This window comes from Hydractinia symbiolongicarpus, chromosome 9 (genome assembly GCF_029227915.1).
Source record: "Hydractinia symbiolongicarpus strain clone_291-10 chromosome 9, HSymV2.1, whole genome shotgun sequence".
NCBI lineage: Eukaryota > Metazoa > Cnidaria > Hydrozoa > Anthoathecata > Hydractiniidae > Hydractinia > Hydractinia symbiolongicarpus.
This window is the reverse complement of record NC_079883.1, coordinates 14,137,720-14,150,973: the sequence shown is the minus strand read 5'-3', so window position 1 is coordinate 14,150,973 and position 13,254 is coordinate 14,137,720. Positions and strand designations below refer to the sequence as shown.

At 33.6% G+C, this 13,254-nt stretch overlaps 2 protein-coding genes across 4 annotated transcripts; one reads left to right on the top strand and one right to left on the bottom strand.

Moving 5' to 3' along the window:
- Positions 1-129: 129 nt before the first annotated feature.
- LOC130656966 (gamma-glutamyl hydrolase B-like) lies at positions 130-13,155 on the top strand. 3 transcript variants are annotated; one of them, XM_057459912.1, is made up of 3 exons: positions 130-271; positions 11,097-11,777; positions 12,378-13,155. In XM_057459912.1, the coding sequence occupies exons 2-3, from the start codon at positions 11,102-11,104 to the stop codon at positions 12,650-12,652; spliced, it is 951 nt and encodes a 316-aa protein (XP_057315895.1). In that variant the 5' UTR covers positions 130-271; positions 11,097-11,101; the 3' UTR covers positions 12,653-13,155. The 3 variants fall into 3 exon arrangements, with proteins under 3 accessions (XP_057315895.1, XP_057315893.1, XP_057315894.1); XM_057459910.1 differs by lacking the exon at positions 130-271 and adding an exon at positions 10,463-10,616; XM_057459911.1 differs by lacking the exon at positions 130-271 and adding an exon at positions 10,507-10,626.
- On the bottom strand, positions 263-3,168 carry LOC130656964 (homeobox protein 2-like). Its single transcript, XM_057459908.1, has 2 exons — positions 2,997-3,168; positions 263-1,778 (listed from the first exon to the last, which is right to left on the bottom strand). The coding sequence occupies exon 2, from the start codon at positions 1,774-1,776 to the stop codon at positions 277-279; it is 1,500 nt and encodes a 499-aa protein (XP_057315891.1). The 5' UTR covers positions 1,777-1,778; positions 2,997-3,168; the 3' UTR covers positions 263-276.
- Positions 13,156-13,254: the final 99 nt, after the last annotated feature.

The window sequence follows — 13,254 nt, the reverse complement described above, 5'->3', positions numbered from 1 at the left end:
TTTACCCTGCTGCTACTATAACAATACCCGCCACGGAATATTAACGTGTTTTTCTTTCGTATTCATTGTTAAAGAGAGTTTATTAAAAAAACTTATACATTTTATCTTAACGTGTAGACAGGTATATTACCTGCAACAAAGTTTTTTTCTTACAACTAAACGGTCCGTTTAAACTTACCGTCCATTTTAGCCTTAATTGAAATAAAATTGGAAAGTAGCAAGCTACAAAGAGGGGTTTGGTGACGAGGTTGTAGGCATCAGATTGTAAAAGGTGAGTTATATTTTCTGACTTAATTTTAGTCTGCAAACTTTATACAACAGATCCACGCATTTTTTCATGCATCGAATGTTTTCTTTTTCTTTCTGTTCGTATTTTTCCCAGAAATCTTTTTGTGACGTTCTGTAGTAAGTAAAAATACTGTTTAGCTCTTCGTGGAAAGTGGTTAAAGCCTGAGGAGCTTCTACTTGAAAATTTAGTTGCAACGGGCTGTTCGTGTTTTTATCGATTTTTCGTTCTTCATTTTTCTCGTTATTACTATCTATTTTTTGTTTGTCGTCTTTTAAGTTCGTTTCATTCTTACTATTATCAACGGTTATTTCGTTGTTTAAGTTTGTATCCGATTCTGATTCACCGGATTCATTCGGTTTTGCTTCGCAATTATCAGATTCAACTTCATTACTGCCGAGTATTTTCTTCTCATTATTTATGTCGGACTCGTTTCTGTTTTGTTGAAAATGGCTCTCGTTTTTGTCGGACTCGTGTTCGTTTTTATCGGAGTTTTTCTCTGTTTCTTCTGTGGCGATGATACTTTCAGCGTTGCCGGCGGGAATCTCTTCATCAACCATGTTCAAGTCTGACGACTCTTCACTGTGGGAAGACATTTCAACGTCGGTGTCTATCTCCACGCCCTTCAGATGCTGTGTTTCCACATCATTGCCGTCGTTTTCAACGTGGCTTGAAATATTTTTCACGTCGTCGTTTGGCAACTTCGTCGAATGATTGTTTGGTGGGTTGTTGTTATTATTAGACGGACTTAATTTACACGAGGAGGAGCTACTACACGGCGACGTGTTGTCGTCGTTGTTTTTTTCTTTCGTTAACCAGTTTTCATACAAATGTACGTAACGTTCTTCGGAGTCGATTAGACGTTTCATTTGATGATAATGCCGACCGAATTTCTTCTCCCCTTCTTGAAGATCGGAGTCTGAGATTTTCAAATATTCCGCTTTCATATTTCGGTACTTCTGACTGCATTGCTCCGAGTTGACATTTGTACTGAATTTTTTATTTATCATGTTAGCAATCACTGTCCAAAGTTTAGTTTTCTTCGTCCGGGCGTCGGAGAAGTATTCTCGATTTTCTTCGTAGAGCTCGAGCATTAAACCAGTTTCGTCTTCTGTCCAGTAATGTTTATCCCGGTTTAAAAGCTCAGTACAATGATCACCAACGTCAAACGGCCAACTAGGTTTGTTTTGATTATATTCTGGTTTACTCTCCATAGCTGTCTTATAACAAGATGGATGTTGGGGTGGATAAGGCAAAAATGGTAAACGAGACATTTTATTCCGCATCACGTATGACGTATTCATCATCCGATCGTAATTGGGAAAATATTTCGGTGTTTTCCTGTCGTATATTGACCGATGCGGAAGACTGTTGCGGTTTAAGTCGACGTGGATGTTACTTGATCTGGGTACAGTGTGAGTTGCATTAAAGTGATGAGCGGAGGGTGCTTGCAGGTTTAACGCGTAGAGGGGATGAATTTGATTCTGCATACCTAAAAATATATAGAGGTTGTGTGGCTGACACGTTTTCATAACGAACAGCACTCAATATCTATATAGATTCTATTACAGTAAATAAAAAATGCTCTATACGGTAGCCAACTGAATATTAACTACTTTGAGTTTTCCATGAATGTTAGCGATATCCCTACATCAAAATCGGTATGACTTTCTTATAAGCAACAGCTCTAGAAGAGTCATACATGGAAAAATAAAGTTTCTGGAAATACAATTTTTGACGCCCGTATCAATCTAACATTAAAAAATTCTATTGTTCTTTTACATAAATAAGAAAAGAAGAACCGAAAACGTCAAATTGAGATTCAGTTAGATTTGCCGCGTAATCTTCCTTTTTTTATAAGAAAATTTTACAAAAAAAAAATTAAAATCTTACAAAAAATTTTAGGAAAAACCCCACCCTCAGCATTTAAAAACACAGCACAATCAAATGTCTTTTTTTTCAGTCAAATATATCCTAACAAAGTTTTATCCTATAAAATAAAAAAAGTCTTTTTTCTTAAATAAAAATAAAATATGTCTTCAAAAACCATAACTTCAAATCAAAGCATGCAACTAATTCAATTTGAGAAACACAAAATAGAAAATTTATTAAAATATTTAAGAAATTTCCAGCCTATATTCAGTTATTTGCTAAGAAAATTAAAGCTCAGGTCAAAAAACAGTTTTCTTATTAAAAAAAAAAGCCGTGTATATTTAAAAGGCGCATTTCCATCCTAGAAAGAGATAAAACAGGAGTTTTTAGATACCTAATGTTATGCAGGACTAAATTCTAAATCATTTAAATTTCGAAACGAAAAATGTTTTGATGCAAAAATCTAATAATATGCAGAATAACCAATGAGTTAAGAACTGATTTTATTAAAGAAATTTAACCAAATACAAAATTAAAAGTTTAAAATTAATTTTAATCTCCAAACGAAGTTTACCTGCCTCTAACCTTTCAGTTGTTAAATTTTTTAAATATTTCTAGCGAGAACCAACTTTTTTTAAGGGCTAACATTTTCTGGGTTGGTTCGTTTTTTAGGTAAATATATTTTAGTTATTTTCGGTTTACCAATGTAAATACAGAAACAAACAATATAAATATTTAAAATAAATGCTTTGGTTAAATTAAAAATAGATATATAATAATAACGTATAGTAAAACATAAAAAAATAGTACGTGATAAAAAAAAGTGGGTTTGGATTACCTCTTGTAGTAGTCTTGTCGTTTGATGTAGAGATTGGTCGAATTAACACTTGAGATGTTAAAACTGGGGGCTATAAGCTCGAAACACACTCAATTTACCTGCGAAACTCAATGGTTTTTCATTTAAATAAATATTTCTCGTGAGCTTTGTTCGTACGACAGCTCAACTATAACAGGGCGAGTGTTGCAACTTTTATGCGCAAAGGTTCATGTTGGCCGTATCGAAATATCGTTTTCATCTACGATTTTTTTGTTGTAAATTTTGTTTTTGGTAACATTTTTAAATAGAATTCAACGGATTAGCCACTACAAAGGACCATCTCAACAACTTCTGTTATATTCTGAATATAGAACAATCCACGCAACGGCCCTCGTATTTTTGAATAATTGAAGAAAAGGGGCATGCTGTAATCGGCAAAAATTAGTGTCTTTCAAAAAACATCTATATTACAAAAACAGTGTTCGTAATTACCTGTTGGAATTAAATTAAATTTACACCATAATTTTGCAATATGTTATGTACAGGGTTGTCCTATTGTCGCGATTTTACAGAACTAAGGAAGAGCATGGAACATACAAAAAAGAGGCTCGGCAAATCCTTCGGCCGGCATATAAAGCCAGCTCATCTTTGCGATTGATTATGCGCTGCGTGTAAATCGAAATGTTTGTAGGTAGAAATTATCGGTTGATTGAATATACATTGATATTTTCAAAATGGCTGTCATTAGAAGCATGCGCATTTCAATACCAGTGTGAAGTGTATTAGTGCGCATGTGATTACTGAGGCATATTCGATTAACTTTGTTTATGATTTGTTGATCGAGAACGCTACCATGCATGCCATTGGTTGATATTACTCAACAAGCATGTTCGATTCAGCCTATCATTTGATGAATGCACTAACCGTGATTTCAAGTCATTCGAAACGCTAGCCTGAATAAGCAAGGCTCGGTTTTTAATCACTGTGTGTTATTGTATGAAGAAAAAGCCGACAAGCGACTGTTTATTTTCTTGACATATGAATAACTTCAGCTGAATGCTTTATTGAATGAAACTTCTATAGAACACGATATTTGTTGCGCCGCTACTACAAAATCTATTTGCGTATTCTATAAAAACATAGTTTTAAATACCTTACAATTTTTTTATAACATTTTTTATGATATAAATAAGGCTAGTAATGGCTGGTAAATAAATACAAGAGAAGAATAATAACAAGGCTGGATATTACTGATATCCTGTTTTTTATAAAAAAATCTACAATAAACAAACAAAAAACAGGAAAACATCTGGAAATACATTATTTAAAGCATGGTTTTTTACAGAATCATTTGTTTCGAATTTGTGAAATGTACTAGATTTTGCATCGTTAATATTTAGTTATTAAAATAAAAAAGATTCTGCATATCACGAAGCAGTTTAGTAAGACACACGTGTTTTATCATATGTAGGCCACGATTTGTCATATGTTGATGATTTGTTACTGTGAAACATGGAATCAACAAATTGATTTTTGTTAAATTTTTGAAATACTATTCTACTCTCTCTACCTGAAGAGATTTCAGTTCGCACCTCTGGTTCGAATACTCATGTTCTTAAAGTTCAAGCTTCACGTAAGCTTATTTTTTAGGAATTTCCCTGACGTGTGGTGTTAAGCTTTACCAGACTGTGTTTAAAATTAAAATAGCTACTCATGACATAACAAAAACACACATCAGACTGTTTCACGAAAGCAGAGCAATTTTCTCAGCATATGCATAAAAAAATTAGCTGTCTAAGCCTGAATATGCTCATAAGAGTTATACTTTATCGCACAAAGAATATCAGGTTAATGTAACAATCTTTTTCGATGAATTAAGCAGAATATTTAAGCTAAAAATTACAGTAGAGTTCTTTTTGCAACCTCGTCCTTGGTTGATATACCAAAACTTAAAATGCCCTAGGGACAAGGTTGTTCATTTTGGTGTTTTTTTACCATCTCAAGCAAAAAAATCTCCAAAAATGGACCATAATAAAGAAATTTTTGTAGGTAAAAAATATTTTTGTGATGAATTTTTTTCTTTATAAGGTAGCGATGCACTCTAGAGTACTGAATGAATTGAGAATTGGGAAAACTTTTGACCGGCTTCTTAATTTACTAGATTAATGTTTCTTATTTCAAAAATAAAAAAAGGTTGCTTAGCTAAAAGTAAAAAAAAATTCAAAGTTATCAAAAACTATCAAAAATTACCCGCGTGTACAAAGAATTGTTTAATGACAAATTTAATAATTATCCGGACTAAATTGGATTTAAAATCAGGAAAAAGGGAATTGTTCCATAAATTAGTAATAAAGATTATCTCAGAAAACACAAAAAGTTACACAATGCCAAAACCAATGCAAGTTCGACAATACCTCTTCAAAACCACGTTTGTTGTCACTAAGGTTGTTTGGAAATTCTGCAATTTTCATTGGTGGCGGCAGGGGTAGCAAAGACGAAGGTTAATTTTTTTCTTTTTCGCTTTTTACACATTGTTTTTTATAAGAAACGCATTTAAAAACGCAGGGCTGTGATTAACCCAAGCCTGACATAAACACTCTAAAAAGTCCTGGTAACGAAGTTGAGCTGAAATTTAAAGTACTTCCTGCTGATTCGCGAAGTATTGAGAAAATTGACGACAGGATTCTTATCTAAAGCATTGTGAAGTGCAGGATAAATTAAGGAACGGTTTGATTTAAAATTTCAACAAAAGAATAATTAGAAGAACACCCAATCAAACTGTTCCGATACGCCTTATTAATTATTCGAAGTTCACCTTTAAAACTCCTGCAAAGTTAGGAATATAAATTATTTTTTTTGTACTGTTTCCGTTACATTTTTTTGACGAGCCGTCCATCAAGAAAGTTTTAGCTCGGCTAAGGAAGATAATTAATCAGGATGAAACGCGGTGAAATGCTTGCCTATATTCAAGGGTTAAAACAGTATCTCCATGTCGCACAAGTAGTCTGAAGAAAAGAATAAGATAACATCCATGCTTTTTATGTTTCGCCCACTAATCTCTTCCCACTCACATTTGTTTGATACTTCAGAATAATTTTAACAGGATTTTAAAGAATAGATCGAAAGAGAAAGAATTCCCGCTACAATTGACGGGCGACAGATTTTACACTCGGCTCGGTTGTTTGAAACAAGATCGAATCATGGCATATGGCTGTAAAACGGAATGATATTCAAACTTTGAGTAATTAAACATATCACAGCTTTCCCAATATTTTATTTCTATTTCAAAACAGAACATGTAAATAAATAATGACTGCGTTAATTTCGTTCCCAGTCATATTTTTCAAGGAGAAGAAGGAACCGTTCATATGGACAAAAATCTCTTCGGATCCCGGTGAAAGTTGTCAGAGCAAGTTTCTGTAATTTGAATTTGTTCTTATACATTTTAACGTTTGAGATCTCAGCCGTGTATGACCCAACCTTGTCCCCATGGCTATGGGCTTCTCAACCACTAATGTGGTGGAGTCAAGGTAATCGAGTTAAACGTAAGTAAGATTGATGTCTTGCTTGGCCACTTTACCCGGCTAAAACAGTTTTTTCTCCATATAAGCAGCCCCTAAAGCATTCTTATTAATATAATATAAATTTCATATTTAAAATCCGAATCAGTTCTAACATGGAGATATTGTGATGGCGGATGTTTAATGTTGAGAGAGGGCGTGAACTTTCTGTTTTAAAGAGTCGTTATTAGCGCCCATTCCAACATCGATTTCTTTTTCGTTGAAGTAAAACTTAAAAGTGGGAAAGGCGTTGATTTTTTCCTTCACACCAAAATTGTCTTTATCCGTCATTTCTATCTTGGCGAATACTATGTCTGCGTAATCTTCACATAGAGACTAAAAATAAATATAATAAAATATAGTGAAAAAAAACAAAACAAATATTTTGCGCTATTTTTGAAGAATGCAAGAAAAAATCTAAATAAGAGAATCAAACGATACTACACTGTGGTGAAATTTCACTGGATTGACGAAAATTTGAATACATGAAAGCAAATAGAAAGTTTTTTCTCGAGGTATCCATGTTTTTTTTATGTTTCTAATCTACTAAATATAGAATTCATGAAATTTTCACGCACTTTTAATTTTTCGCTCAGAGTCGCTGCAGGAGCAATCAATTGCGCAGAATTAGTTTTTTTTTTCGCGTATTTAGCTGTGCGAAAATTTCGATGTGCGCGAAATATTTCTTTTACAATATGTTGTCAAAATTACATTGCACGAAATTCGTAAGACTCGTAACATTTTTTTTTCACACAAAATCATTCCAAGATTGAAGATTGTCATAGTCAAACATTATTCCTGTTGGCTTGCGTTTGTCCAAAAGTGAAGTTTCATGAACTGTTAACTTTCACAAATACTTGACAAGTACATAGCGCTTTTATATATATTAGCAGTAAGGAGTGCGTGAAATTATAATGTGCGCTAAAGCATTGTACGCAAAAATTAAACGCGCGAAATTTAGGCGTTTCAAACCTTACCATTTGTGAAATTTTGCGAAACTTTTATATAAATATAAAATACCCAAAAGATATGTGAAGAAAATTACACCTCGAATTTCTGGTTTTTTAAAGTGATGTGTATATACCTCATACAGTCTTGATATTCTTTTGCATGGTCCACACCAGTCCGCATAAAATTTCAGCACAACTTTTTTGTGACTTTTAACAAGTCGCTTACATTCCTCTTCCGTAGAAAGTTCAACGACATGTTGGAAATTTTCTGTTAGGGAAATATCAACGACCTCCATCTTTGTACTCCTGTATCGGTGTTTGAGGAAAATTTTCATCAAGAAAGCCAGTTATTTTTTCATGAATATTTGATCATGCACACGTTTTGAAGCATTTTTATTGAAGCTCCAATGGAAAGGTGCTAGAAGTTTAAAAAATACTTCCAAGCTTCTCCGCGAAGAGTTTTTAGAAAACTCACAAAAAGTGGGAAAAAACGCACTTTAAAAGAAAATAGGAAAGTCAGATGTCTTAGGAAGTAACAGAAGGAAATTCCAGTCGAAAAATAAATCTCTTAGCTATGGCGACACCAAGAAAAATTCTTATCCACGACAAAAGCTAGAAATCTAAAAGAATATTAAATATCAAGGAAGTATTATAACCATAAAAATATATTGGCTTTTTGAGATGATCTTCGCAAAAGGTTTTTAAGCACGTGCTCATTGAGAAGTCCTTAAATTAAAGTTCGTGCTTTCTTGAGTAGTAAAGTCAAAATTATCCATGATAGAATCAAAATAAGGGTCATAAAATTTATAGTATTTCTGTTATTTTACCGAAAAGACATATACATTGTCGAATTCTACCATATCCAAAGTGTAAAATAAGTAAAAAAAAATCTAATTTTTTTGAAATTTTAACCAAATGTAAGGGCTTCCCCCTTACATTTGGTACATTTGTGGAGACCATTTTAATGAATTTAAGAAGTTAGTACCATTGGGCTTCTTGGCTGCAATACCTCCCAACCTCGATCTCAGGAAATTGTTTCATAGTGGACGCTTTTTTGTCCCGAATTGGATTATAACAATCGCTTTTGACGAAATCGCTTACACCAGTTATCAACTAGTAAAATATTCCACAGCTATTCTCGACTGCTGTAAACTGTTTCCATTATTACTTAGTGCATATTTATCACAAGCTTTTTTCAGCAGCCATTTTGAATCAAAAAAAATATTCCTGGTATGCAAGAAGTATCGTAAATAGAAAAACTTCTCTGGCTGATACGAAACCTAAACTTTTATAATGGCCGTTCGTAAAAAAAGAGGGAAAATTTAGCTTGTTAAGTGGATTATTTAAAGCACTTTCGCCTTCGTTTGTACACCGTGCGTCGCCATTGTCTACCTCAAAGACATTTCGGTATCTATTTTGAATTGTAAAACATAAGTGCGGCACGGATCGATTGTACAGGGTTGGATATTGGTTTTATAATTGTGCCAAGCTGAAATTCTGTGAGTTCAGCTCGGCACGGCACAGCTGATTTAATGGGGGAAGAACACTATTGAAGTCTCGAGAATATATTGCAAGACATCGATTGCAACGTAAAGTAATGGTTGAAGAATTCAACATGGGATACAAGAAAAGAATTAGAAACCAATGTTGTTCCTAAACCCTTTTACCTTTTGATACCTGACTTTCTATAAGGGGAAGTCTGGAAACGAGTTTGATTGTTTAAAACTATATTTAATTTTACAGAAAGATACATTGCACAAAAACTACTTAGAAGTCACGTGGCGGACATGAATCAGGTCTGTATGCTATGTGCGGTATGGATGTTGCTGTAAGAATTAAAGTGACAAAACGAACATCCCAAAGTAAAGTAAAAAATTGTTGCCTGACCGACAAGAAGTGTTTCCACCAAAATAATTAAAGCCTCCTCAAAACTCCTCAATTTTACTCAGTTTTAAAAGCCTCCTCAAAAGTTCTCAAATCAATTTCTCATTTTTAAATTACATAGAAATGCTACAAGTTTAGAAATGCTCAATGTTTTTAATAAAATTACGGACATTTTTTCAAGAAAGGTTAAAAATTCTCATCAAAAGTTATCAAATCTCGTCAACTTTGACTCTGTAAAAAGTGTGGCAACCTTGAACCTGCACTACATTCAAATTTAGTAAAATTATTTCGAGGTGTGGGTCGAACGTCGCATATACTATAACGAAGTAAAAAAGTCATGAAAATACTATGATGTCATATCACGGGCTTTCACGACAAATTAATTTCAACGCCGTTGCAGATAGTCCCCGTCCTTGTTTCGTAAAATCTGTAATGTTACCAGAACACAAGCCTCGAATTTTGCCGAAATATATGAAAAATAAGAACAGCTTTAGGTTCAAATTATTGTTTTAAGAACAAGCCGACTCTACATTAATGGCGTAAAATAAGAAAATTACAGGGCGTAAAATCTCTTGCGATTCTCTTTAAAGTTTAACGACAGTTGTTTTTCTATGTAATCAATTCTTTTCTCACGTACAGTTACTGCGTAAGGATGCTAGTATTGACTCGATTGGTCATGAACACAATTATTATCAACAAAAACATAATTCTCAAAAATTATTGAATTGATCATGTACTATCATGTTAGTTTCAGAGAAATTAAAGAGAGAAAAAAATAGATAAATAAAAACAAAATAAGGCTTAATTTTTGAGTTATGTTCTTATTATTACGAACAAAATAAGAATAATTCGGGCTGAATGGAAAAGGATGTAAAATAAGAACATCAAGCCTCAGGTCGGATTTTACTCGTTCAACTTATAAAAACAAGCGTGTATTACACGTAAAGTGTTTTACCGAAGATTCTTAAATAAAACATGCTTATACATCTTTGTGTGATTAACATTTAATCAAAACCTTACTCATATCATATTCATTGTATATGCCTGTATGGATTCAAACATCTTTCAGTATATCCATTTAAAGTTGTTAAGGAGTATCCAATTACGAAACAAGAATTGTTGATTACGCGGTTATTTAACTTGAATACAAAGGCGATATAATAACATACAGATTATATTTTGTAATCATAACATGCAGTCAGGTGATGTAGCAAAGTGAAGTAATCAGAAAGTGGAAGTGATGAAAAGTGAGTCGTGGTATTTAAATTTGTTTTTTTTGAAGTTACATCTTAGAGTGTTTCCTGAAAATGAGAAATATATTTCTTGAAGTCGACTACGTTATTTTTTTCCATTGATATTATCTTCGCTTTTTGAGACTCCTTTGTTTTTTCTTGCAGAGATTCCTTTTTGTGGTGTTGATTTAAAACAACTTTTGTGTTTTAAATCAACACCACGATTGTGTAAGGAATACAATTTTTTAATAAAACACGAATTTCAAGCTGGTAACTTAACTGTAGCTTATTCAGTTCGAAGTTATTAAATTAATTTTCTCATGTTGTTAATTTTCTCGTTAAATATTTTTAAAACTGATGTTTACGATTTAAAGAACACTACAACGGAGTTTGACCATGCTCATCCGCTGTTGGTTTTACGTCTTGCCTAAACTTTTTTTTGTTGACGCCAGGAAAACATTTCTTTATAGAAGAAAAGTATTCTTTTTTGTTTAGTAAGAATGAATTCCGCCATCTTTGTTCTCGTCGTGCTGGTTGATGTAACATTTTGCAGACCACCACAGCCCAGCGAAACATTAAATTATAAACCAACCGTTGCTATCCTCGCGCAGCTTGTCGAAGGTCAAAGCAATTCGTACATCGCTGCCTCTTATGTCAAGTATCTAGAAAGTGCTGGAGCACGAGCGGTTCTAATTCCAACGTCATTAACAGATGAACAAGTTACAGAACTTTTTTCCTATGTAAATGGAGTCTTATTCCCAGGCGGTGGTGTGCAATGGTTTACTTCTCAGTATTATAAACACGCAAAAATATTTTATGATCACGCAATTCAAGCTAACAAAGGCGGAGATTATTTCCCAATCTGGGGAACATGTCTTGGTTTTGAAACGCTGCACGTGTTGACGACTAACTCAGGAGCAGTTTTATCACCCTTCGCCGCAGATGATATTTCAATACCCCTGAATTTCACGGAAAATGCAGCTTCGAGTCGTTTATTTAAGGATGTCCCCCCCAACATATACAAAGCCATGGAAACAGAAAAGGTTACTTACAATCACCATAGTTACGGCATTTCACCAAATGCGTATAACAAATATCCTGCGTTGAGTCGTTTCTTTAAAATCTTATCAACAAATTATGATTTGGTGGGAAAAGAATTTGTTTCAATGGTGGAAGGTAGGAAATCGAAAAACATCGTTAACTACTTTGAGTGCAAAAACTTTCGCAAATTTTAATTAAAAAAATTCTTTGGTTTTTGGTGTGACAATTTGACAAATTTTGTTGGGCGTGATTTTTAAGAAAATTGAAAAAACAACTTTGATGTCGTGTTGCTCCTTAGCGGCACGGTTTCAAGCGAAAAACAACCCATCGTTTGAAAGTCACACTTCTCACCTCTTTCATTTCGTGCCTCCCACGTGGAAACACGACAAGACTCCGCTCCTACAACCCCCGTAGGTGTGATATAGCATTAGTGACCAGTAAAGGGTTGAAGAAACCCTTAACCCGTGTTTTGATAGGTAAAAATATTCCGAATGCTTTTTTCGCGCATATGAGATGTAATTGTAAACTTAATCTGATAAGAATGTATTAATTTATAAACACACAACTGGTATTAATATGCTTTTTTCTTGCGTTAGGGTTAGGTTTAAATTTGCTGATTCGCAACTTTAAAAATAAATCCGCGCGAAAGTTATACCTTAAATACGATAACGCTATGTGCAGGTTCGTTGATGTCCCGAAACAAATTTATTTTGATAGCGTTATTTTTTTACTTAGCTCGTGATTATCCCATATATGGCGGCCAGTGGCATCCAGAAAAGAATAATTTCGAGTTCAGCGATGAAATTCATGCGCCACACACAACGAGTGCTGTTTTGGTATCGCAAGCAATGGCAAACTTTTTTGTGAGTGAAGCCAGGAAGAGCAAGCACAAATTTCCAACGGAAGAAATCGCGTCGAAATATTTAAGTTATAATTACAATACGACGTATACTGGCAAAACAGAAGGAAATTTGAAGCATTTCGAGGAAGTCTACTTGTTTCCACTTTGAAAAGAATTTATTGTCATAACTGAAAAGAAATTACCCCATGGTATGGAAACATGGCGAATGTTGAAGTGAAAGTTTAAATAGGACGTGCGAGTCTTTATTGCTGTTGAAAGTTGAATGTTGTAAATAGTTGTTAACGTTTCTATTTTATTTAATGTGTCGCAGATTTTTCTTACTTTTGTCCAGGAAGCAAGAACCAATATGCAATACGCATGATATTCAAAATCTGTCGTCATCAACAATTTTCTATGCCAAAGTCTTTCTGCAGAATGACATATTCAACAAATTTCCTTGCTTCTAAATTCCCACTTTTAGCAGACTCAATTATTTAGTTCCAGTTTTTTTCTGGGTTGATTCTTTCATGAAAAGTTTTTTAGAATTTAACATATTTTTCTAGGAACTTTTTGTGTAATAAATAAAAGTAAGACCTGTAAAAATTTTGCACTTATTTATAAACAATTTTAGTATAAAACATATAATTATGAACAAAGTAACTATGGTATAAACTTTGTTCGTTATCTTTTCCCTGTTTTTACCTAACATCGTTTTCCAGCGCCTGTAGTCTTTGTTTTCCGACACGTCTGAAAATTTTTGAATAAAAATCA